Raw genomic sequence first — 25,967 nt, 5'->3', positions numbered from 1 at the left:
ACAGCTATTATTTTATTATCATAATTTTGGTAGGCTCAAGGAAGAAAATCATCCATGTTTGAATGTGCATTTAGGAATTTACATCTACATTTGGTGATGTCTATAACAAACTATTTAAATCTGTTGATAAGTCATAAAAGTTGCTCCACATGTTACATATTTAAATACCGTATTTTGCTGCTTTGGGGGAGATTTACTAAGCATATTGCACCAGAATTATGGCGTAAAATGCACCAAAAAGAATGGCGTTTTGACTTGCACCAAATACATCAACTATTTTCTCCAGAATTTTCACCATAAAGAATGCAGAAGCCAGAAATATATATATACTGTATAAAGAAGGACGTATGTATGTTCCACAAAAACTCAAAAACGCAACCATCCATTTCAACGAAACTTGGTATACACACCCCTTGCTACCTAGAAAGAAATCTTGTGGGGGTCTCAGCTCTCTAGGACATACCGTTCCTGAGATATTCCCAAAAAATTACCTGCATTAGCCAATACAAGCCGGCAAGTCTTTCTCTTAAATCCCAACTGCCATACACACGGTCACATGTCCCTTATTATCCAATAGAAGCTCCTAGGTCCTACTCCAGGTTGCCATAACAACTGATCACAGGTTTTAGCAGTTCGCAGGTCCTGAAAATATTCAGTCATATGACGTATGATGGCACAAGTACACTGCTACATGCATGGGGTACAGGGGCCCTATTAAACGGGCGGGCGCTGTGGAGTTCACTGTTAAAGGGGTGGGCGCTGTGGAGTTCACTGTTAAAGGGACGGGCACAGTGGAGGTCACTGTTAAAGGGACGGCCACTGTGAAAGTCTCTGTTAAAGGGTTGGTCACTGTTAAAGGGGCAGTCACTATGAAAGTCACTGTTAAAGGGGTGGTCACTATTAAAGGGGCAGCCACTGTGAAAGTCACTGTTAAAGGGGCGGCCACTGTGAACGTCACTGCTAAAGGGTTGGTCACTGTGAAAGTCACTGTTAAAATGGTGGTCACTGTTAAAGGGGCAGCCACTGTGAAAGTCACTGTTAAAGGGGCGGTCACCATGGAAGCCACTGTTAAAGAGGAGGCCACTGTGAAAATCACTGTTAAAGGGGCAGTCACTATTAAAGAGGCGGTCACCATTAAAGGGGCGGCCACTTGAAAGTCACTGTTAAAGGGTTAGTCACTGTTAAAGGGGTGGTCACTGTTAAAGGGCAGTCACCATGGAAGCCACTGTTAAAGGGTTGGTCACTGTTAAAGGGGCGGCCACTGTGAAACTTACTGGTAAAGGTGCGGTCACTGTTAAAGGGGTGACCACCGTGAAAGTCACTGTTAAAGGGGCTGTAACTATGGAAGCCACTGTTAAAGGATTGATCACTGTTAAAGAGGCGGCCACTGTGAAAGTCACTGTTAAAAGGGCAGTCACTGTTAAAGGGGCGGTCACCATGGAAGCCACTGTTAAAGGGGCAGTCACTGTTAAAGAAGGAGCCACTGTGAAAGTCACTGTTTAATGGGCGGGCACCGTTAAAGGGGAGGCCATTGTGAAAGTCACTGTAAAAGAGGCGGTCACTGTTAAACAGACGGCCACTGTGAAAGTCACTGTTAAAGGGGTGGTTAATAGTTAAAGGGGCGGCCATTGTGAAAGTCACTGTTATTTAGTATAAAATTGCAATAAATAAATACCCGAGCTAGTCATCAGCTAGTAAGTTATAAATGATTCCACCCCCCCCCTCCCTTGTCACTCTCATTATTCCCCCCCTCTCCCTTGTCACTCTCATTATTCCCCCCCTCTCCCTTGTCACTCTCATTATTTCCCCCCCTCCCATCAGCTAGTAAGTTATAAATGACAAAGTGGGTGGGGCTACCACATTGGCGCATATTATGCCTCATTTATCATCCTCTTATGGGCAGAGATGGCTCAAATTGCGGTGATGTGGTTGTGATTTGTGTAAAATGTTACATTTATGGCAGAACGATGCGACTTTTTGTCAAAAAGTGGCATTTATGAAAAGGAAACCCATTCGTGAGAGCAAGTATTAAAACAGGATGCAATAATTTTTTCTAATATCAGCTAAACAACAGGGTTTGTCAGTAAACGGACATCCAGCAAAAACAAAACCATAACAAAAACATCCCAAGTCTGAAACAAAAGTCGCAATTAACCAGTGGAAATGTCGCAAATATATTTAAAAAGTCGCAATTATGTTTCAAAAGACTCAAGTAGTCTGGCAGGAGTGTGGCTAAAATGGCGCATCTTGGTTCAAAAAAGTGTTAAAATATCGCAAATCAAGAGAAATAGGTGGATAATCAAGTTGATATTTAAAAAAGTCAGATTTTACAAGTGGTGTGTGCCTTTTGATTTATGAGGTAAAATAGACCTCAGATCAGACCCCCAATCGTCATCAGACCCCCATATCAGTCCTCAAATCAGACCCCCATATTAGACTCCAATTTGAGTCCCCATTATGAAACCCTGAAATCAGACCTCAGATCAGATCCCCATTTCATACTTCAGTTCACTTCATATCAGAATAAAAAAAATTAAATAAACATACCTTTAACCTCTTCAGGACACAGGGCGTAATGGATACACCCTGATGTCCTGGTACTTAAGGACACAGGGCATACCGGTACGTCCTGAGAATTTCCGATCACCGCAACGCCGGCTGCGGTGATCGGAACCAAATGCCTGCCGAAATCATTCGGCAGGCACTCTGTACCAATGCCCGGGGGAGTCTTGTGACCCCCCGATGTTGGCGATCGCAGAAAACCGCAGGTCAATTCAGACCTGCGGTTTTCTGCGTTTCCGGGTTATTCGGGTCTTTGATGACCCGATAACCCGGAAAGGACGGTGATCGGTGGTTTGATTATACACCACCAATCACTGTCCTGCGATCCTGTGAGGTGGTGATAACGCCACCTCTCAGGATCGCCTGCGATTGGTCCCCATGCGGCATGTGGGCGGAGTGCCGCAAGTTTGAATTTCCGCCGCTGCTCTCCTCCCTCATTCCAGTCCGTGGAGCGAGGAGATCGCCGACTTGTGAGTTTTTGGTGCTCCTTAGGAGGCAGGGACAGGCAGGGGCAGGCAGGTAGTGGGAGGTGTAGGCAGGGATAGTTAGGGCAAGTTTAGGGTTAGATTAGGTTAAAAAAAAAAATCTTTTTTGGTCTGTGAGCCCCCGATCGGGTGTCTGGGGTACACAGCAGTTAGCTGTGTGACCCTAGACCCCCCTTCCTTCCCCATGGGTGCTGCAGCTTGCCCCCCCACACACACACACACTTTTTGGGGTGCACGTTTTTTTTTTTTTTTCTTTGCATGAGCTATCTGTAGCCTGCACTCTTTGCGTCAGGCCACTGTTAGCGCATCGCCCACCCCGCCCCACCGCGCATTTGTATTTTTTTTTTACACTTTTTGTACACTTTTTTTAGTTAGTTTTTTTTCTTTTATAGCTATAGTGTAAGTGTGTGAACACCCGTGCCCCACACACACGCACACCTAACAAAGATTTACACACACACACGCAGACACACACTCCCGTATGGCCCATCGGACGTTCTCGGCCAAGGAGGCATACGCCCTCCTTGCCTCCGAGTCCGAAAGCCCCAGTGAGGATGAGGATGACCTCACGTTCCTGCTGTCATCCGCATCCTCCTCATCATCAAGCAATGATGAGCCCCCAAGGCGGCGGAGATGCCACCAGGCGGATCGAGGGGACCCCCATGCTAGGGACCCTGTTGCCTAGCCTAGTACGAGCAGCTCTGGGGCTCATACTAGTTTTCCGGCCCACCAGGTCAGTTCACCTGAGCCCCCTGCACGTGGCCTTGTCTGGTGTACCCCAGAGAACTTTGAGCCCGCAATTCCTGATTTTGTTGGTGAATCAGGAATCCAGATTTACACAGTGGGCTTCACTGAATACGACTCTTTCATTATTTTTTTTTCAGTGAGGAACTGGTAAATCTGATGGTGGAGCAGATGAACCTGTATGCCCAAAAGTTCATCACTCAACACCCAGGCTCGTTTTTGGCTAGGCCCGGTGGCTGGACCCCGGTCAGTGCAGCCGAGATGAGGATGTTTTAGGGCCTCGTGCTGCATATGGGCCTAGTCAAAAAGCTTAGTGTCAGGCTGTACTGGAGTTGGGACGTCCTCTACCAGACCCCACTCTACAGTATGGCCATGACACATTCCCGATTTGAGGCCATCCGAAAATGCCTGCATTATGCAGATAATGCAGCATGTCCCCCCCAAGGTGATCCTGCCCAGGGCCGGCCTTTGGGGTGTGCGGGCTGTGCGGCCGCACAGGGCGCCATAGCAACAGGGGCGCCGGGCGGCCGACAGCTCGCAATGTAATATGCGGCAGGCGAGGCGGCACTTGTGCTCTCCCTCGGGGCGGTCCCCCCGCCCCCTCCATCTCCCCCTCCCCTGTATTCAGCAGGGGGCGCCCGTTGCGGTTTAAAAAAAAAAAAAAAAGTTGCTTATATAAGTTCGGGCGACCAGCGGCGCCCCTCATGCTGCGCCGCCTGAGCGGCTGAGGCTGAGCGCTTGCCGCTCTAAAGAATTCTGCCTGCGCCTGCTGTGTGCTGTTAATGTAGCATGGCCGAGCTCTATTCGATCCGCGGTACAGGAGCTTTTGTTTCCTGTACCCGGCCGGACTTACAGGAAGTGCTCACTTAGTGTGCACTTCCTGTCAGTCCGGCTGGGTACAGGAAACAAATGCTCCTGTACCGCGGATCGATCAGAGCTCGGCCACGCTACACTAGAGGTGGAGGTGGGAGTAGAATGAGAGTGACAAGAGGGGAGGGGGGAGGAAATAATGAGAGTGACAAGGGGGGGGGGATAATGAGAGTGACGAGGGGGGGGAATAATGAGAGTGACGAGGGGGGGGGGATAATGAGAGTGACGAGGGGGGGGAAATAATGAGAGTGACGAGGGGGGGGGAATAATGAGAGTGACAGAGGGGGGGGGGAAATAATGAGAGTGACAAGGAGGGAGGGAGGGGGAGGGAAATAATGAGAGTGACAAGGGGGGAGGGAGGGGAAATAATGAGAGTGACAAGGGGGGAGGGAGGGGGGGAAATAATGAGAGTGACAAGGGGGAGGGGGGAGGGAGGGGGTGGAAATAATGAGAGTGACAAGGGGAGGGGGGTCCCGGGGGGAAATAATGAGAGTGACAAGGGAGGGGGGGGGAAATAATGAGAGTGACAAGGGGGGAGGGAGGGGGGAAATAATGAGAGTGACAAGGGGGGAGGGAGGGGGGGAAATAATGAGAGTGACAAGGGAGGGGGGGTGGAATAATGAGAGTGACAAGGGAGAGGGGGGGAATAATGAGAGTGACAAGGGGGGGAATAATGAGAGTGACAAGGGAGGGGGGGAATAATGAGAGTGACAAGGGAGGGGGGGAGAGAGTGACAAGGGAGGGAGGGAGGGAGGGGAGGAATAATGAGAGTGACAAGGGAGAGGGGGGGGAATAATGAGAGTGACAAGGGTAGGGGGGGGGGGAGAGTGACAAGGGAGGGAGGGGGGGGGGGAAAGAGAGTGACAATGGAGTCCCCAGAGCCAGATTGCAGCCAGAGTCCAGATCATCTTATTGTCCTGGTGGTAAGTAGACAATGCAATATGTTTATTATTTAATTGTTTAGTTATTAATACTACATTGGAAACTAATTTTTACAGCTGGACACCGGCCTCACCAGCGGTTAGGGTAGGGAAAAAGCACTGGCCCGTACGTAATTTTTCCCTTCCCTAACTGCTGGTGAGGCTCCCGTTGCATGCGCAGTGTCGGCCGGTGTTCAGCTGAGAACATCCATCCGATCACTGCACCTGCGCATTGGCCCATAGTTTTTCCCTACCCTAACCGCTGTCGAGGCTCCTGGCGCATGCGCACTCTGCTGTGAAATTTCCCTAACCTGTCGTTGTGCGCCTGCGCGGCGCTGCACACCTCCTCACGTCATGTCCGGTGCGACCGGAAGTGACGAGGGTAGGGAAATCTCACGAAGTAGGGAAGTATAACATTACACCGGCCTTTGGGGTGTGAGGGCTGGTAACTACTTGGTTGGATAGTCAGCCAGCCTATGCCATGATGCCAGCAACAAGCAGTGTTTTTTTTTTTTTTGGGGGGGGGGGGGCGCCACAAGGTTAGCTCGCACAGGGCGCCTGAACACCTAAGGCCGGCCCTGATCCTGCCTATGACCGCCTGTACAAAATCAGGCCGGTCATTGATCACTTTGGGGCCAAATTCATGGAGGCCTATGTGTTCAAGGGGAGACTCATTTTCCGCCAGTATGTTCCCTCAAAGTGGGCGAGGTATGGCGTGAAGCTGTACAAACTATGTGAGAGTACCTCAGGGTACACTTACAAGTTTCGTGTGTATGAGGGGCGAGATTCCCGTATTCAACCCCCAGAATGTCCCCCCACTCTGGGTGTTAGCGGGAAACTTGTGTGGGACCTTATGCACCCACTGCTAGATAAGGGTTACCACCTATGCGTAGATAACTTTTATACTAGTATCCCCTTGTTCCAGTCCCTCGCCGCCAGATCCACGTTCGCTTGTGGGACCGTGCGGAAAAATCTGCGCGGCCTCCCTGCCTACCCCCTTCAGGTACCTATCCCCAGGGGTGAGGCCCGTGCCCTTACCAGTTGAAACCTGCTGCTTGTCAGATATAAGGACAAGAGGGATGTCCTTGTACTGTCCGCAATTCACGGTAACGTCATCACCCCTGTCCCTGTGCAAGGTACCACGGCAACGGTCCTCAAGCCCGATTGTATCGTCGACTACAATCGGTATATGGGAGGAGTTGATCTCTCTGATCAAGTCCTGATCAAGTCCTGAAGCCATATAACGCCATGCACAAAACCAAGGCATGGTACAAAAAAGTTGCGGTCTACTTGGTGCAGGTTGCCATGTACAACTCTTTTGTACTGTTCCAGAGCGCTGGCAACACAATAGCCACTGACTATTCCAAAAAACTATGTATTGTAGAAGTAGAGAAATTGAAAGTGAGAAATTTGCAAATTTTTTCCAAATTTTGGTAAATTTGGTAAATTTTTTTATAAATAAAAATGTTTTTTTTTTTTTACTCCATTTTACCAGTGTCATGAAGTATAATATGTGACGAAAAAATCTCAGAATGGCCTGGCTAAGTAGAAGCGTTTTAAAGTTCACACCACATACAGTGACACTGGTCAGATTAGCAAAAAATGTCCAGGTCCTTAAGGTGAAATAAGGCTGTGTCCTGAAGGGGTTAATGGTCCAGATGGAGCTCCCACTCTGCACATCCAGTCGCTCTTCCTACATTCACTTCTCTCTGTTCTTCTTTAGGCCCGTGCTTCTCTGTGATCTGAAGTACACAGTCAGGACAGTGTAGTGCGTGGCCCATATAAAAAACGTGAGCGGTGAGTACAGCCAGCGATAGCAGCATTACATTAACCAATCCCCATGCCTTCTGTATTCTTTACTTTATAAGACGCGCTGACATTTTTCCCACACAAAGTGAGTCTTATAAAGCCAAACATTTGGTAACTTGTGTTCTGAGGGGTGGTGTAAAAGAATACTCTGCAGGTCTACCGATTAAAACTACACTCCGCCTGTCTTAACCCATGATTTGCCTGATTACAATTCCTGTCCAATTCCTTCTATCCATCCACATTACAGTCTTTGCTAATGTATGCTACTCCTGGGATGGTGACCTGGGGATTTTCTGTGGGAAAGTCCATAACTCCTTGTGGGAAAAGTTTTAAACTGACAATCCCTTAGAGCACTGATGGCTAACCTTGGCACTCCAGCTGTGGTAAAACTACAACTCCCAAGATGCCCCCCTTGCTTGGCTGCTCTCAGAACTCTGTAGAAATAAATGGAGCAAGCTGGGAGTCGTAGTTTCACCACAGCTGGAGTGCCAAGGTTAGCCATCACTGCCTTAGAGGCTTAGACCCTTCTCCCAGGTTTAGCTCTACATCAATCTGTTAGCAACCCCGGGGGTCTACTTCATCTCTACCAAGCCTCATTACAACTTTTAATTAAAATACGATGAAATATAGAACAGCAGTTTCTTTACTCAGAAAGCTCTGAATTGGACAATAGAGTATTACAAACAACAGAAAAGATAGCTACTCAGCATGTGCAGCGGTGAGGACAGCAATGTAAATGCCAATGATACAAACCGGATTCCAAAAAAGTCGGGACACTATACAAATCGTGAATAAATACTGAATGCAATGATGTGGAGGTGCCAACTTCTAATATTTTATTCAGAATAGAACATAAATCACGGAATAAAAGTTTAAACTGAGAAAATGTACCATTTTAAGGGAAAAATATGCTGAATCAGAATTTCATGGTGTCAACAAATCCCCAAAAAGTTGGGACAAGGCCATTTTCACCACTGTGTGGCATCTCCCCTTCTTCTTACAACACTCAACAGACGTCTGAGGACCGAGGAGACCAGTTTCTCAAGTTTAGAAATAGGAATGCTCTCCCATTCTTGTCTAATACAGGCCTCTAACTGTTTTGGTCTTGGGCCTTCTTTGTTGCACCTTCCTCTTTATGATGCGCCAAATGTTCTCTATAGGTGAAAGATCTGGACTGCAGACTGGCCATTTCAGTACCCGGATCCTTCTCCTACGCAGCCATGATGTTGTGATTGATGCAGAAAGTGGTCTGGCATTATCTTGTTAAAAAATGCAGGGTCTTCCCTGAAAGAGATGACGTCTGGATGGGAGCATATGTTGTTCTAGAACCTGAATATATTTTTCTTCATTGATGGTGCCTTTCCAGACATGCAAGCTGCCCATGCCACACGCACTCATGCAACCCCATACCATCAGAGATGCAGGCTTCTGAACTGAGCGTTGATAACAACTTGGGTTGTCCTTGTCCTCTTTGGTCCGGATGACATGGCGTCCCAGATTTCCAAAAAGAACTTTGAATCGTGACTCGTCTGACCACAGAACAGTCTTCCATTTTGCCGCACTCCATTTTAAATGATCCCTGGCCCAGTGAAAACGCCTGAGCTTGTGGATCTTGCTTAGAAATGGCTTCTTCTTTGCACTGTAGAGTTTCAGCTGGCAACGGCGGATGGCACGGTGGATTGTGTTCACTGACAATGGTTTCTGGAAGTATTCCTGAGCCCATTCTGTGATTTCCTTTACAGTAGCATTCCTGTTTGTGGTGCAGTGTTGTTTAAGGGCCCGGAGATCACAGGCATCCAGTATGGTTTTACGGTCTTGACCCTTACGCACAGAGATTGTTCCAGATTCTCTGAATCTTTGGATGATGTTATGCACAGTTGATGATGATAGATGCAAAGTCTTTGCAATTTTTCGCTGGGTAACACCTTTCTGATATTGCTCCACTATCTTTCTGCGCAACATTGTGGGAATTGGTGATCCTCTACCCATCTTGGCTTCTGAGAGACACTGTCCACTCTGAGAAGCTCTTTTTATACCCAATCATGTTGCCAATTGACCTAATTAGTGTTAATTGGTCTTCCAGCTCTTCGTTATGCTCAAATTTACTTTTTCCAGCCTCTTATTGCTATTTGTCCCAACATTTTGGGGATTTGTTGACACCGTGAAATTTTTTATAAACGTATTTTTCCTTTAAAATGATACATTTACTCGGATTAAACGTTTGATCTGTCATCTACGTTCTATTACAAATAAAATATTGACATTTGCCATCTCCACATCATTGCATTCAGTTTTTATTCACGATTTGTATACACTGTCCCAACTTTTTTGGAATCCGGTTTGTACATCTAAGGTTCCAAAATAGCTGACTATGGTTTTAACTTCTTGTTCTTAGATTCACTCTTGGTTTTGGGTTGCAAAATGGTATCAGGAAACCTGACCGTGTGGCCGTACTCTAACACCTCAAGGAATGTTCTGACCATAAATGGCTGATAGCTTCAGGTCCCACTTCTGGGACTCTCACCTATGGGGAGAATGGGTTCCAGACCTCTATTAATAGAGACGCAGTGGTAATTTTTTTTCCCTTTTTAGCTTTATCTTCTACACATAGATTCTTATAGAAATGTGATATAATCCACCATATGTTTGTCATATATTACATAGTGTTTCCACTCATAAATGTATTGGAAATGACAGAATCAGACTTGCATTTCTGGAGAAAAATCACCATTTAGACAGATCTGTACTTTACATAGCGGTTACTGTATTATTTCAGTGTGTGTCCAGTCACAGCAAATTCAGTCTTAGTGACATGAATGGGCTCTGGCTGCGAGATTGTAATTCATTTTAAATATTCTTTCATCCACATTTAGGAAATAAGTGCAGTGGATTCCTCTGAGCAACTGCAAAGCATTTTATTTTATGATTTTACAATGCCCAGTGTAATATCTCACTAAGAAGACGCGACAGATTTGAGTAAGCAGAGCCTATGCCTCAAGACATGCATCCTAACAACTGCAAATGTGACAAATAGCTGCATAGATTTAGCAGGCATGAAATAAAGAAGGTTTTCCTGAACTGTGTGGATGCGCTAATACAGTGTATTCTAAAACGAGATTAACAGAAATTCACAAATGTATGCCTAATATATAAATTGTTCTATAGGACAAAATTCATTGGTACAGAAAGGCAAGACTCATATTTTCCTTGTTGACCTGCAAATCAGTCAGCAGTCTATAGATCTCTGGGACACCAGACATAAGTTGTCGACGCTCTACAATATATTGTAAATGCAATGGATTTAAACAGGGGTGTACCACCAATGAGGCCAGGTGAGGCGATCGCCTGAGGCAGCACCAGGTATTCTCGGTACAGTATTAGAACAACATTTTATGCGAATCGACTTCGGATGTTTCTTCCAAAGTTGATTCGCTCATCCCTAGTTATCACCATAGGCAGAATTACAATGACAAGTAACACCTCTATATACTGTAGATAACACATAATCCTTGAGCTTGAGAAAGATAGCAACAAGCTGTTGAAACGTCGCTGCTGACACTGGGTGAATAAACTACACGTTTTCCGTTGAAATCCGTGGTGTGCTTCTGGCCTTCTTTCACCTCTATATTGCATTGGACCTAGGTGCCGGTTCACATTGGCCCGATCTGCACTCGCATCTCACAGTGTGCTGCATCCTCATTTTTCCAAAGTATAATACATAATCCACCATTTCCAATAGGTGATATCACAGCTTATCAGCTCCCTCCTGATCTCTGCATAGGTCACAGAGCACACCTAGAAGACTCTGCCATATAAGTCAATTGGGACCCTTTCTGTCCATTGTGTCTATGGCCCTTGTAGCGACTCTCAAATAACAGGAAGTCTTAAAGGCCTTCATGGCATTTTTTTGATTTATTGCATTTTACTAATTTTGGGCTAAAAATCCTTTTTTTTCAATTGGTTTCTATTAAAAAGTTTCAGCAGTTTTTGTGATGCATTGGTTAAAAATCAGTCACACTGTCCCTCAATCAGCTGAGGGCTCATGTCAAGCCTTATCTCTGATCTCTTTACCTTATAAACACTCAGGCCATATTCTTACCAGTTTGATATGAGTTTATCCAAAATGAGTGTTTGTGTGGTCAAGAGATCAGAGATAACAGCTACATCAGCTGATGGAACTCAGGAGGGACAGTCTACAAGTAGATTTTTAACTGCATGTATAACAAAAACTGCTGAAATTGTTTGATAAATTGAAAACAAAATAATTTTATCACCAAATTAGTAAAATGCCATTATAAAAAATTGCACTAAAGATGTCTATTGCCTTTAACATATTTTAGACGTAGTGGCCAGTGTAAAAATGACTGCATTATATGATACTATATAGATAGTAACATGAAAAAGCCAAAAAAACTCACCCAAAAATATTAAAAGTTTAGCATAAAAACGTGATTTAAAGGGACTCTGTCACCACTTTCTAACCCCCACTTTTAAAACTATAGTTCTGTCCATGGAGCCCCTGTGATTTCAATGGTGTTGTTATATGCGAAATCCGCAGGCTCGTTTTGATAAAAAACCTTTTATCTAACCTGTCAGTCATGAGGATAAGGTGCCCAGGGCGTTTCTCCTGGTCTGAACATGCCGCCCGCCGCCGTCGCCGTTGGTGCCCAGCTCCTCCTCTGCCTTGAATTAGCGCCGCCTGAATGGGAAGAAATACGCCTCCGGCTCTCCCTCAGTCCCCCCTCCTTCTTTTCTAAGATCCCGCGCGTGCAGCAGTGTTCGCGTTAGCGGGAGGATGAGCGAAGTGCGCATGCGCGTGCGCATGCGCACTTCGCTCATTGAGGCTGAATCGAAAAGTCCGCACGGGCGCATCAGGCACAGGCCTGTGCGCACGCGCGAAATTTTAGAAAAGGAGGGGGGACTGAGGGAGAGCCGGAGGCGTATTTCTTCACATTCAGGCGGCGCTGAAAGGATCAGAGGAGGAGCTGGGCACCAACGGCGGCGGCGGAGAGCGGCATGTTCAGACCGGGAGAAACGCCCTGGGCACCTTATCCTCATGACTGACAGGTTAGATAAAAGTTTTTTTTATCAAAACGAGCCTGCGGATTTCGCATATAACAACACCATTGAAATCACAGGGGCTCCATGGACAGAACTATAGTTTTAAAAGTGGGGGTTAGAAAGTGGTGACAGAGTCCCTTTAAGCAATAGATAATTTTCTATTCCCTTTAAAGAGGGTTTTCTGCTAGACATATATATATATATATATATATATATATAATTTATTTTTTTATATTTTTTTTGCATAGAAATATCAATGCATGATCAATTGGATGTTGAGGATTAGAAAAGCACAGCAGCTTTCTTCCTCCTTTGTACTATATACCAGTGATAAGCGGCAGGGGCAATATTAAAATTCGCAATATTTAGTGAATATTGGGGCAAATATTCATCATACAGTGGATATATCGTAAAAGGTCTACACACCCCAGGTTTCTGTGCTGTAAAAAAAAATTTGACAAAGATAAATCATTTCAGAACTTTTTCCACTTTTAATGTGACCTATAAACTGTACAACAAACTTAAATCTTTTAGGTAGAGGGAAGAAAAAATATAAAAATAAACTAATATGGTTGCATAAGTGTGCACACCCTTAAACTAATACTTTGTTGAAGCACCTTTTGATTTTATTACAGCACTCAGTCTTTTTGGGTATGAGTCTATCAGCATGGCACATTTTGACTTGGCAAAAATTGCCCACTCTTCTTTGCAAAAACACTCCAAATATGTCAGATTGCGAGGGCATCTCCTGTGCACAGCCATCTTCAGATCACCCCACAGATTTTCAATTGGATTCAGGTCTGAGCTCTGGCTGGGCCATTCCAAAACTTTAATCTTCTTCTGGTCAAGCCATTCCTTTGTTAATTTGGATGTATGCTTTGAAGTTCCTCTTCATGATCAGCTTTCTAGCAGAAGCCTGAAGGTTTTGTGCCAATATTGACTGGTATTTGGAACTGTTCATGATTCCCTCTAGCTTAACTAAGGCCCCAGTTTCAGCTGAAGAAAAAAAGGCCAAAGCATGATGCTGCCACCACCATGCTTCAATGTGGGTATGGTGTTCTTTTGGTGATGCACAGTGTTGTTTTTTCGCCAAACATATCTTTTGGAATTATGGCCAAAAAGTTCAACCTTGGTTTCATCAGACCATAACACCTTTCCCACATGCTTTTGGGAGACCTCAGATGTGTTTTTGCAAAATGTAGCCTGGCTTGGATGTTTTTCTTCGTAAGAAAAGGCTTTCGTCTTGACACTCTACCCTATAAGCCAGACATATGAAGAATACGGGAGATTGTTGTCACATGTACCACACAGCCAGTACTTGCCAGATATTCCTGCAGCTCCTTTAATGTTGCTGTAGGCCTCTTGGTAGCCTCCCAGACCAGTTTTCTTCTAGTCTTTTCATCTATTTTGGAGGGACGTCCAGTTCTTGGTAATGTTACTGTCTTGCCATATTTTCTCCACTTGATGATGACAGTCATCACTGTGTTCCGTGGTATATCTAATGCCTTGGAAATTATTTTGTACTCTTCTCCTGTCACCACCAGACACCTGAGAAGCTCTGACAGACGTCCTTCAGAACCTCCTTCTTGAGGTTCCTTTTGTTTTGCTTTCATTTTCTCATCTCGTTAGCCTCTCTCAGCTGTCATGTAGTTGCACTGATTGCATCCCTTTAAATCCCTTCCTATACTGCATCACTTTGCGGTTTATATTACTTCCTGGAGTGTGTGCATGCTGATGCTACTACTGAGTCTTCTACAGATAAGTTTTGTTTGTTCATTTGTGTTTTCCTGTTTACTGGATCCCAGGTGACCCTGACTCCCTCCGTATCAAGTGTAGGGAGCCGGTGGTCGTGTCCCCTCACTATTATAGGGTGTTCAGGTGTTATACAGTCGAGGTACGAGGATATGCGGTCATCTACCATTGGGATTTTCGCATAGGCTGAGCAGTTAGGGAGAGAGCCAGGTCTGTTTCAGGGCTCTCACTTTTGTTCACTAGTTTTGGATCCAGTCAGTCGGATCTTCATTTTGTGTCTTCTAGTTTTCTGTACACCTTCTGTGACATCTCCTGACTTATACCTTTTAACAATGAGATCCCTCTGATGCTTTGGAACCTCTCTGTGGACCATGGCTTTTGCTGTGGGATGCGACTAAGAACATTTCAGGAAAGACCAACTAGAGTAGCTAAACTTTATTTGGGGTTAATCAGAGACACTATAAATGATTGCAGGTGTATGCCGATTACTACTTAACATGATTTTGAATGTGATTGCTTAATTCTGAGAACAGCTACATCCCCAGTTATAAGAGGGTGTGCACACTTATGCAACCATATTATTTTAAGTTTTTTTTGTTTTCTTCCCTCCACCTAAAAGATTTCATTTTTTTTATTTTTATTGAGTGGTACAGTTTATAGGTCACATTAAAGGTGAAAAAAGTTCTGAATTGATTTATCTTTGTCTAATTTTTTTACAGCACAGAAACCTAACATTTTAACAGGGGTGTGTAGACTTTTTACATCCACTGTATATTCGCAAATTCGAGAATTCGTGATCTCCAGTCATTATTTTCTTGATTGCAAAAATCGGCAATACGAAAACATTACTCCTAAAGTCAAAGATATTGCAGCCTTCTCATTGGCCCACAAGCAAGAAACAGTGAGGGATCATGGGTACTGATGAAAAAAAATCTAGAATATTCGCGATTACAAAGATATAGCACTATATTCTAGATATTCACAAGTTCTCGAAGTTCCAATATTCGCGATAAAAATTCACAATTAGAATATTAGGCATCAACACTACTATATACCCATCAAACTATAAATACTGAATGTAGCTAATTTGGATGCAGCACATGATTCACATTGTTTTGGTAGTCACAGCAAATAATCTAATCATCTAATACCATGCACTATCCACAGGATAGGGGGTAAGTATTTGATCGTGGGGGTCAGAATGCTGAAATGGAACCCTCATTAATCACGAGAATAGGGGCCCTGTTCCTCTGAATTAATGTAGCACCAGGTCAAAAATGCACACTACCTCTCCATTCACTCTCTCTGGGACTATTAAGTGCTGTACAATATACAGCCAGCAGTGACATGACCACTGAGGCCCTAGTGACGTAAAAGACTCGGTCTGTGCCAGAATGTTATGAGCAGGGACCAAACAGTCCTAGCTAAGGAATAGCTAAGTATGCTTCCCTTCACAGATCTAGCAGAGAGGGGTCTCACTAATTGACTTATGTGAATTAGGGCTCATGCACAGGACCATGGTTTTTCTCTGCATCAAATACACATTTCTGCAGGTCAGTTGTTTACCCATTCACTTCAATGGAGCAGCAAAAGTTGTGGACAGCACACCGTGCACTGTCCACATCTGTTTGTCTGTTCCTTGGCTCCATTTTACGGACAAGGATAGGACTGTTTTATAGAGGGCAGGACGTTCCATTTTAAAACACAGTCCCTTTAAAGTTTCTGGTGAACAAAAGTCAGAAAATTTTAAATGTATCAAGCCGAACATTTTAAATATGATTGCTAGATAGATAGATATAGATAGATAGATAGATAGATAGATAGATAGATAGAGTTTGATGCTTTTCAATCCTGATCAAAATGCAAGACGAGGAGGACCAAAACCAGAATTTTAAAAAATATTTATTTTAAATTTCTTTTTGTTAATTCAAGTTCTCCACTTCAAAAAGTTTTCAATTTTTTCAAGTGTGGCTTCAAGTTGCCGTATTTTCAACAAATAAGTGAAATGATAAAAGAACAAAGCCCAGCTTTGAGAACTCACCTTGGGATGCATATCTAAGTGGTTCTTGCTTTTGAAACTACGCTTTCTTCTGTTTTTTGCAGCTCCATTGTCATAGAAATGATATAATGTTTCAGCAAAGGGGAGCTAAAAGGAAAGTAAAAAAACATGTTTTATAAATATATAAAATATATAAATAGTGATTACAATAAATGCTTATTTTCCATGTATTCAACCAAAAAATTGTGCTCTATGAAGTATACACAATTAGAGAGGTTTCACACATGGTGTTTCTGGAAAAAAGCCACCCTGGCAGATTTTCATGCAGTCTTTTCAGCTAAAGAAAAAATAGGATTCAAAAAGAAGGGGAAATATAAAGGGAGGATTTATACTTCTCCAACCTGCTGGATCCACTTCTGACTTTGGCTCAAAAACTGTAGTGCCTTTTTAAAGAAAAAAAGTATGTGTGAGACGTTAAAGGTTTATTGAGCAGGTAACCTTTGAAATGTTAATTCATCTCGATTGACATTTACAGGTACGTTTCTGGCTTTCGATTTATTTCCTTGGTTGTAAAATTTTTTGCCAGCCCCATGGTGTGACTGTGTTCTAATGAATCACAAAAGCCAAGGGTCACAGCAAAGGACCATGAAAAGATTTGCGGACAACATGGCAAGAAATCCGATCTTTTGGTTAGGACATACAAACAATTATGTAGGCTCATCAACACACAAAATGATTTCCACCGGGATTTACCATAAGGAACTGAAATCTGCATTCAGGGAGGAAAAGAAAAACTAAATCCAATACATACAACTGGTAGTAGACATGCAAAGTATTAACCAATTTATAACCAGGCCATTTTCCTCTGTTATTTTTTATATTAATTGTACTCCTGTCAGTATAACATTACATTTTTTTGCTGCTAATTACCCCAGCAATTGGGAAAATGCATTCTCCTGGCATACACTACAGAGCGGTTCTGTGTCTGATAAGACCCAGCAGCATCTGCAGCTACCTGGCAATCATGGGATCGCCAGGATTGAAGTGAAGCAGTAACCATGCATTGGCTCCTCATGAACTGTATACACATTGCTCAAATAACGATCTCTGGCTTCGCCATAAGGAGTCCAGCTGTCTCTGTCTCAACAAGCTTGAAAAAGACCACACAGGTTGAAACGTCGCACTTTTGCTGGTGAATAAACCTTTGGAAATTCAAGGCTGGAGAGTGCTGCGGTTTTCTATACAAATGCATCTGTCTCAACAAGGTTATCATTTCATTATTTGAACGGCAGCAGTGGGTTCACAGCTCTACAACAGAGATAAATGGAGCTATGAAAAGCTATATTGCAAGATGCTGATAAAAAAAGAGTCCTCAAGACAGAGCTGCCTATGCACATTAAATCGACAAAATGTACAGACGTATTTTAGTAAAGGCACAAAAATAGCTAAGGTTGGGGTAGAACAGGCTAAAATGATTGTTGTGGGCTATGTTCCCTCTAAGTCTTTGCAGTTGCTAAGCAGAACAGTTAGGGTGGGTGATAAATTGTGAAAGGTGGGTAATCTGTTAATAAGGGTGGATTCCCATGTAGCAACCACATGATAAAGCTGCAATGCCATGTGGCCATTATTTAAAGGGGTATTCCCACCTCTGGATAAACCATAAGAGTTCGAAAGACGCGGACTCTATCTCAAGAGGGCTTCAAATGCCTACTGCAGTGTATGAAGAGGTAGCTCCACATATATAGATAATTTAGTAGATGTTACTTACAGCCCCATATTACACCACAGACAACATACAAATAATTATCTGAGTACAGATAATGTAGTAGATGTTCTCTGCAGTCCTATGTAACACCACAGATAACACAGCGATAACTCTCTGAGTAGAGATAATGTAGTAGATGTTACCTGCAGTCCTAATTAACACCACAGATAACAAAGTCATAACTCTCTGAGTACAGATACAGTATTAGAGGTACCTGCAGTCCTATGTAGGGGCTTGAAGCTGGCACCTCCTCCTTCTTGCCGCATTGCTGCTGTGGCATCCTCTTCTGGTAGCAGCACTGCGGCAAGAAGGAGGAGATGGCGCCAGTTTTAAGCCCCATTATGAGCACTAGTCTGAGGCATGGCCTGCAGCGGTGTAGGGGCCTACAAAAAGCCATTAGCGGGGGCACTGAAGAAGTTGTGCATCCAAGTGGCTGCGTAGCTTAGTGGGAACACTGGTTGCAGGTAATTATTTTATGTCTGGCATAACATAAGTTCTGTCTGATAGGAACATATTTATTAGGGTACTTTGACACTTGCCTTAAACTTTTCCGGTATTGAGTTACGTCCTAGGGGCTCAATACTGGAAAAAAACTGATCAGTTTTATCCTAATGCATTCTGAATGGAGAGCAATCCGTTCAGTATGCATCAGGATGTCTTCAGTTCAGTCACTCCCTGTCATTGAACCCATCAGATCCAGCGTTCATAGCTGATCGCGGCATCTCACAGTAATAACACAGTATAAAATAGAAAAATCATACTTCCCTCATCCCTTTGCTCGCGAGGGGCCAGCCGCCATCTTGATTGAAGATCTTGCGTGAAATCCTGTGCGGCCCATGATGACGTCATCATGTTGGCCAGCGTGGTGACATCATACGTCACCGCGTATGGGATTTCGTGCAAGATCTTCAATCAAGATGGTGGCCGCCGGCCTGTCGCAAGCAAATCAATGATGTATTTTTATTTTTTTGCACCATTTCAGGGAAAATGGATTCTCTACCATGAAGCACGAGGAAATTCGGCTTTGCAGTGAATCAAATTTTTCCTGATTCGCTCAACACTAATACATACTATACAGCGATTACGTGTGTGTTTTTACTATTCCTGCTTAGATTGCGCCAGAATTGTCTATGTCTCAGCATTTTATTATGTATTATGTATTTATTATGTAGCTACTTTACAGAGTAAATTGTAAAACTTCTGGACAGTATTGGCAAAGTCTTTGTGGAGGTCTCTCAGTGCGTCTGATAAACTATGTGATTTAAATATGTCCAGGACCACTAGGCCCAGAAAGATTTGCTAGTGGTTTTCCACTTTTGTCCCGAAATGCATTAAAGGTACCCTGGCACAAGGTAAGGATTACCTTGGCCTTATAGATATATAGTAAACTGAGGTTTGAGGGGGGGTTTAAGTGTTGTAACATAGTAATATAGTTTGAAAGGCTGAAAAAAGACATATCTTCATCCAGTTTAGCCTGATAGCCTGCAAAGTTGATTACAAGAAAGCCAATTTTCTTTCTTTTATCAGAAAAAAAAATATATTTCCTCTCTCCAATCAGGCAATCAGAATACCTCCCTAACTCCAGAATTCTACTAACTATAACCTGTAATTAGGGATGAGCGAACTCGAACTGTATAGTTCGGGTTCGTACCGAATTTTGGGGTGTCCGTGACACGGACCCGAACCCGGACATTTTCGTAAAAGTCCGGGTTCGGGTTCGGTGTTCGTCGCTTTCTTGGCGCTTTTGTGACGCTTTCTTGGCGCTTTTTGAAAGGCTGCAAAGCAGCCAATCAACAAGCGTCATACTACTTGCCCCAAGAGGCCATCACAGCCATGCCTACTATTGGCATGGCTGTGATTGGCCAGAGCACCATGTGACCCAGCCTCTATTTAAGCTGGAGTCACATAGCGCCGCCCGTCACTCTGCTCTGATTAGCGTAGGGAGAGGTTGCGGCTGCGACAGTAGGGCGAGATTAGGCAGATTAACTCCTCCAAAGGACTTGATTAACTGATCGATCTGCAGCTGTGGATCATTGAGCTGCTGATCCTCAATTGCTCACTGTTTTTAGGCTGCCCAGACCGTTTGTCAGTCACATTTTTCTGGGGTGATCGGCGGCCATTTTGTGTCTTGTGGTGCGCCAGCACAAGCTGCGACCAAGTGCATTTAACCCTCAATGGTGTGGTTGTTTTTTGGCTAAAGCCTACATCAGGGTGAAGCTGTCACACCAAGTGCATTTAACCAGCAATAGTCTGTTCATTTTTTGGCCATATACAAAATCAGGGGCAAGCTGCGCCTGTCACCAAGTGCATTTAACCCTCAATGGTGTGGTTGTTTTTTGGCTAAAGCCTACATCAGGGTGAAGCTGTCACACCAAGTGCATTTAACCAGCAATAGTCTGTTCATTTTTTGGCCATATACAAAATCAGGGGCAAGCTGCGCCTGTCACCAAGTGCATTTAACCCTCAATGGTGTGGTTGTTTTTTGGCTAAAGCCTACATCAGGGTGAAGCTGTCACACCAAGTGCATTTAACCAGCAATAGTCTGTTCATTTTTTGGCCATATACAAAATCAGGGGCAAGCTGCGCCTGTCACCAAGTGCATTTAACCCTCAATGGTGTGGTTGTTTTTTGGCTAAAGCCTACATCAGGGTGAAGCTGTCACACCAAGTGCATTTAACCAGCAATAGTCTGTTCATTTTTTGGCCATATACAAAATCAGGGGCAAGCTGCGCCTGTCACCAAGTGCATTTAACCCTCAATGGTGTGGTTGTTTTCTGGCTAAAGCCTACATCAGGGTGAAGCTGTCACACCAAGTGCATTTAACCAGCAATAGTCTGTTTATTTTTTGGCCATATACTACATCAGGGGCAAGCTGCGCCCGTCACCAAGTGCATTTAACCCTCAGTAGTGTGGTTGGTCAAGCTGTGACACCAAGTGCATTTAACCAGCAATAGTCTGTTCATTTTTTGGCCATATACTACATCAGGGGCAAGCTGCGCCCGTCACCAAGTGCATTTAACCAGCAATAGTGTGGTTATTTTTTGGCCATATCCCAGTCTAATTCTGTCACTAAATCCATACCGGTCACCCAGCGCCTAAATACTAGGCCTCAAATTTATATCCCGCTAAATCTCTCGTTACCGCTGTCCTGTTGTAGCTGGGAAAGTTATTTAGTGTCCGTCAAAGCACATTTTTTGTTCTGGGTTGAAGTACAATTCCCAATTTAGCAATTTCATAATTTAGTGGTTTCTGCTATATCAGAGCTATTTGAAATCTATCCCTAAAAGGGTATATAATATTCAAGGTGCACATTGGGTCATTCAGAATAACTTCACACACACCCGCTACTGTGTATTTCCAAGTCTAATTCTGTCACTAAACCCATACCTGTCACCCAGCGCCTAAATACTAGGCCTCAAATTTATATCCTGCTAAATCTCTCGTTACCGCTGTCCTGTTGTAGCTGGGAAAGTTATTTAGTGTCCGTCAAAGCACATTTTTTGTTCTGGGTTGAAGTACAATTCCCAATTTAGCAATTTCATAATTTAGTGGTTTCTGCTATATCAGAGCTATTTGAAATCTATCCCTAAAAGGGTATATAATATTCAAGGTGCACATTGGGTCATTCAGAATAACTTCACACACACCCGCTACTGTGTATTTCCAAGTCTAATTCTGTCACTAAACCCATACCTGTCACCCAGCGCCTAAATACTAGGCCTCAAATTTATATCCTGCTAAATCTCTCGTTACCGCTGTCCTGTTGTAGCTGGGAAAGTTATTTAGTGTCCGTCAAAGCACATTTTTTGTTCTGGGTTGAAATACAATTCCCAATTTAGCAATTTCATAATTTAGTGGTTTCTGCTATATCAGAGCTATTTGAAATCTATCCCTAAAAGGGTATATAATATTCAAGGTGCACATTGGGTCATTCAGAATAACTTCACACACACCCGCTACTGTGTATTTCCAAGTCTAATTCTGTCACTAAACCCATACCTGTCACCCAGCGCCTAAATACTAGGCCTCAAATTTATATCCTGCTAAATCTCTCGTTACCGCTGTCCTGTTGTAGCTGGGAAAGTTATTTAGTGTCCGTCAAAGCACATTTTTTGTTCTGGGTTGAAATACAATTCCCAATTTAGCAATTTCATAATTTAGTGGTTTCTGCTATATCAGAGCTATTTGAAATCTATCCCTAAAAGGGTAGATCATATTGAAGGTGCACATAGGGTCATTCAGAATAACTTCACACACACCCGCTACTGTGTATTTCCAAGTCTAATTCTGTCACTAAACCCATACCTGTCACCCAGCGCCTAAATACTAGGCCTCAAATTTATATCCCGCTAAATCTCTCGTTACCGCTGTCCTGTTGTAGCTGGGAAAGTTATTTAGTGTCCGTCAAAGCACATTTTTTGTTCTGGGTTGAAGTACAATTCCCAATTTAGCAATTTCATAATTTAGTGGTTTCTGCTATATCAGAGCTATTTGAAATCTATCCCTAAAAGGGTATATAATATTCAAGGTGCACATTGGGTCATTCAGAATAACTTCACACACACCCGCTACTGTGTATTTCCAAGTCTAATTCTGTCACTAAACCCATACCTGTCACCCAGCGCCTAAATACTAGGCCTCAAATTTATATCCTGCTAAATCTCTCGTTACCGCTGTCCTGTTGTAGCTGGGAAAGTTATTTAGTGTCCGTCAAAGCACATTTTTTGTTCTGGGTTGAAGTACAATTCCCAATTTAGCAATTTCATAATTTAGTGGTTTCTGCTATATCAGAGCTATTTGAAATCTATCCCTAAAAGGGTATATAATATTCAAGGTGCACATTGGGTCATTCAGAATAACTTCACACACACCCGCTACTGTGTATTTCCAAGTCTAATTCTGTCACTAAACCCATACCTGTCACCCAGCGCCTAAATACTAGGCCTCAAATTTATATCCTGCTAAATCTCTCGTTACCGCTGTCCTGTTGTAGCTGGGAAAGTTATTTAGTGTCCGTCAAAGCACATTTTTTGTTCTGGGTTGAAATACAATTCCCAATTTAGCAATTTCATAATTTAGTGGTTTCTGCTATATCAGAGCTATTTGAAATCTATCCCTAAAAGGGTATATAATATTCAAGGTGCACATTGGGTCATTCAGAATAACTTCACACACACCCGCTACTGTGTATTTCCAAGTCTAATTCTGTCACTAAACCCATACCTGTCACCCAGCGCCTAAATACTAGGCCTCAAATTTATATCCTGCTAAATCTCTCGTTACCGCTGTACTGTTGTTGCTTGGAAAGATATTTAGTGTCCGTCAAAGCACATTTTTTGTTCTGGGTTGAAATACAATTCCCAATTTAGCAATTTCATAATTTAGTGGTTCCTGCTATATCAGAGCTATTTGAAATCTATCCCAAAAAGGGTATATAATATTCAAGGTGCACATAGGGTCATTCAGAATAACTTCACACACACCCTCTACTGTGTATTTCCAAGTCTAATTCTGTCACTAAACCCATACCTGTCACCCAGCGCCTAAATACTAGGCCTCAAATTTATATCCTGCTAAATCTCTCGTTACCGCTGTACTGTTGTTGCTGGGCAAGATATTTAGTGTCCGTCAAAGCACATTTTTTGTTCTGGGTTGAAATACAATTCCCAATTTAGCAATTTCATAATTTAGTGGTTCCTGCTATATCAGAGCTATTTGAAATCTATCCCAAAAAGGGTATATAATATTCAAGGTGCACATAGGGTCATTCAGAATAACTTCACACACACGCTTCTGTGCATTTCCAAGTCTAATTCTGTCACTAAATCCATACCGGTCACCCAGCGCCTAAATACTAGGCCTCAAATTTATATCCCGCTGAATTTGAATACAATACATTGGGCCAAATAATATATTTGTTGTTGTGGTGAACCATAACAATGAGAAAAACATCTAGTAAGGGACGCGGACGTGGACATGGTCGTGGTGGTGTTAGTGGACCCTCTGGTGCTGGGAGAGGACGTGGCCGTTCTGCCACATCCACACGTCCTAGTGTACCAACTACCTCAGGTCCCAGTAGCCGCCAGAATTTACAGCGATATATGGTGGGGCCCAATGCCGTTCTAAGGATGGTAAGGCCTGAGCAGGTACAGGCATTAGTCAATTGGGTGGCCGACAGTGGATCCAGCACGTTCACATTATCTCCCACCCAGTCTTCTGCAGAAAGCGCACAGATGGCGCCTGAAAACCAACCCCATCAGTCTGTCACATCACCCCCATGCATACCAGGGAAACTGTCTCAGCCTCAAGTTATGCAGCAGTCTCTTATGCTGTTTGAAGACTCCGCTGGCAGGGTTTCCCAAGGGCATCCACCTAGCCCTTCCCCAGCGGTGAAAGACATAGAATGCACTGACGCACAACCACTTATGTTTCCTGATGATGAGGACATGGGAATACCACCTCAGCATGTCTCTGATGATGACGAAACACAGGTGCCAACTGCTGCGTCTTTCTGCAGTGTGCAGACTGAACAGGAGGTCAGGGATCAAGACTGGGTGGAAGACGATGCAGGGGACGATGAGGTCCTAGACCCCACATGGAATGAAGGTCGTGCCACTGACTTTCACAGTTCGGAGGAAGAGGCAGTGGTGAGACCGAGCCAACAGCGTAGCAAAAGAGGGAGCAGTGGGCAAAAGCAGAACACCCGCCGCCAAGAGACTCCGCCTGCTACTGACCGCCGCCATCTGGGACCGAGCACCCCAAAGGCAGCTTCAAGGAGTTCCCTGGCATGGCACTTCTTCAAACAATGTGCTGACGACAAGACCCGAGTGGTTTGCACGCTGTGCCATCAGAGCCTGAAGCGAGGCATTAACGTTCTGAACCTGAGCACAACCTGCATGACCAGGCACCTGCATGCAAAGCATGAACTGCAGTGGAGTAAAGACCTTAAAACCAAGGAAGTCACTCAGGCTCCCCCTGCTACCTCTTCTGCTGCTGCCGCCTCGGCCTATTCTGCTGCTGCCGCCTCGGCCTCTTCCTCCGCCTCTGGAGGAACGTTGGCACCTGCCGCCCAGCAAACAGGGGATGTACCACCAACACCACCACCACCACCTCCGTCACCAAGCGTCTCAACCATGTCACACGCCAGCGTTCAGCTCTCCATCTCACAAACATTTGATAGAAAGCGTAAATTCCCACCTAGCCACCCTCGATCCCTGGCCCTGAATGCCAGCATTTCTAAACTACTGGCCTATGAAATGCTGTCATTTAGGCTGGTGGACACAGACAGCTTCAAACAGCTCATGTCGCTTGCTGTCCCACAGTATGTTGTTCCCAGCCGGCACTACTTCTCCAAGAGAGCCGTGCCTTCCCTGCACAACCAAGTATCCGATAAAATCAAGTGTGCACTGCGCAACGCCATCTGTAGCAAGGTCCACCTAACCACAGATACGTGGACCAGTAAGCACGGCCAGGGACGCTATATCTCCCTAACTGCACACTGGGTAAATGTAGTGGCAGCTGGGCCCCAGGCGGAGAGCTGTTTGGCGCACGTCCTTCCGCCGCCAAGGATCGCAGGGCAACATTCTTTGCCTCCTGTTGCCACCTCCTCCTTCTCGGCTTCCTCCTCCTCTTCTTCCACCTGCTCATCCAGTCAGCCACACACCTTCACCACCAACTTCAGCACAGCCCGGGGTAAACGTCAGCAGGCCATTCTGAAACTCATATGTTTGGGGGACAGGCCCCACACCGCACAGGAGTTGTGGCGGGGTATTGAACAACAGACCGACGAGTGGTTGCTGCCGGTGAGCCTCAAGCCCGGCCTGGTGGTGTGTGATAATGGGCGAAATCTCGTTGCAGCTCTGGGACTAGCCAATTTGACGCACATCCCTTGCTTGGCGCATGTGCTGAATTTGGTGGTGCAGAAGTTCATTCACAACTACCCCGACATGTCAGAGCTGCTGCATAAAGTGCGGGCCGTCTGTTCGCGCTTCCGGCGTTCA

The 25,967-nt window shown here is 44.3% G+C and overlaps 1 protein-coding gene across 2 annotated transcripts in view; it reads right to left on the bottom strand.

Moving 5' to 3' along the window:
- The window catches only part of PCSK2 (proprotein convertase subtilisin/kexin type 2), a 256,020-nt gene that overhangs the window by 136,614 nt on the left and 93,439 nt on the right, over positions 1-25,967 (bottom strand). Inside the window, exon 2 of one of the 2 annotated variants that reach the window (XM_044291434.1) lies at positions 16,245-16,349. The exons of the other annotated variant lie outside the window; for it this stretch is intronic. Coding sequence (XP_044147369.1) covers positions 16,245-16,349 — 105 coding nt within the window. The remainder of the gene's footprint in view (positions 1-16,244; positions 16,350-25,967) is intronic. 2 annotated transcript variants of the gene reach the window in all.

This window comes from Bufo gargarizans, chromosome 4, assembly GCF_014858855.1.
Source record: "Bufo gargarizans isolate SCDJY-AF-19 chromosome 4, ASM1485885v1, whole genome shotgun sequence".
NCBI classification, from domain to species: Eukaryota; Metazoa; Chordata; class Amphibia; order Anura; family Bufonidae; genus Bufo; species Bufo gargarizans.
Note: the sequence above shows the minus strand (reverse complement) of the source record. Positions and strands in the feature narration are given on the sequence as shown.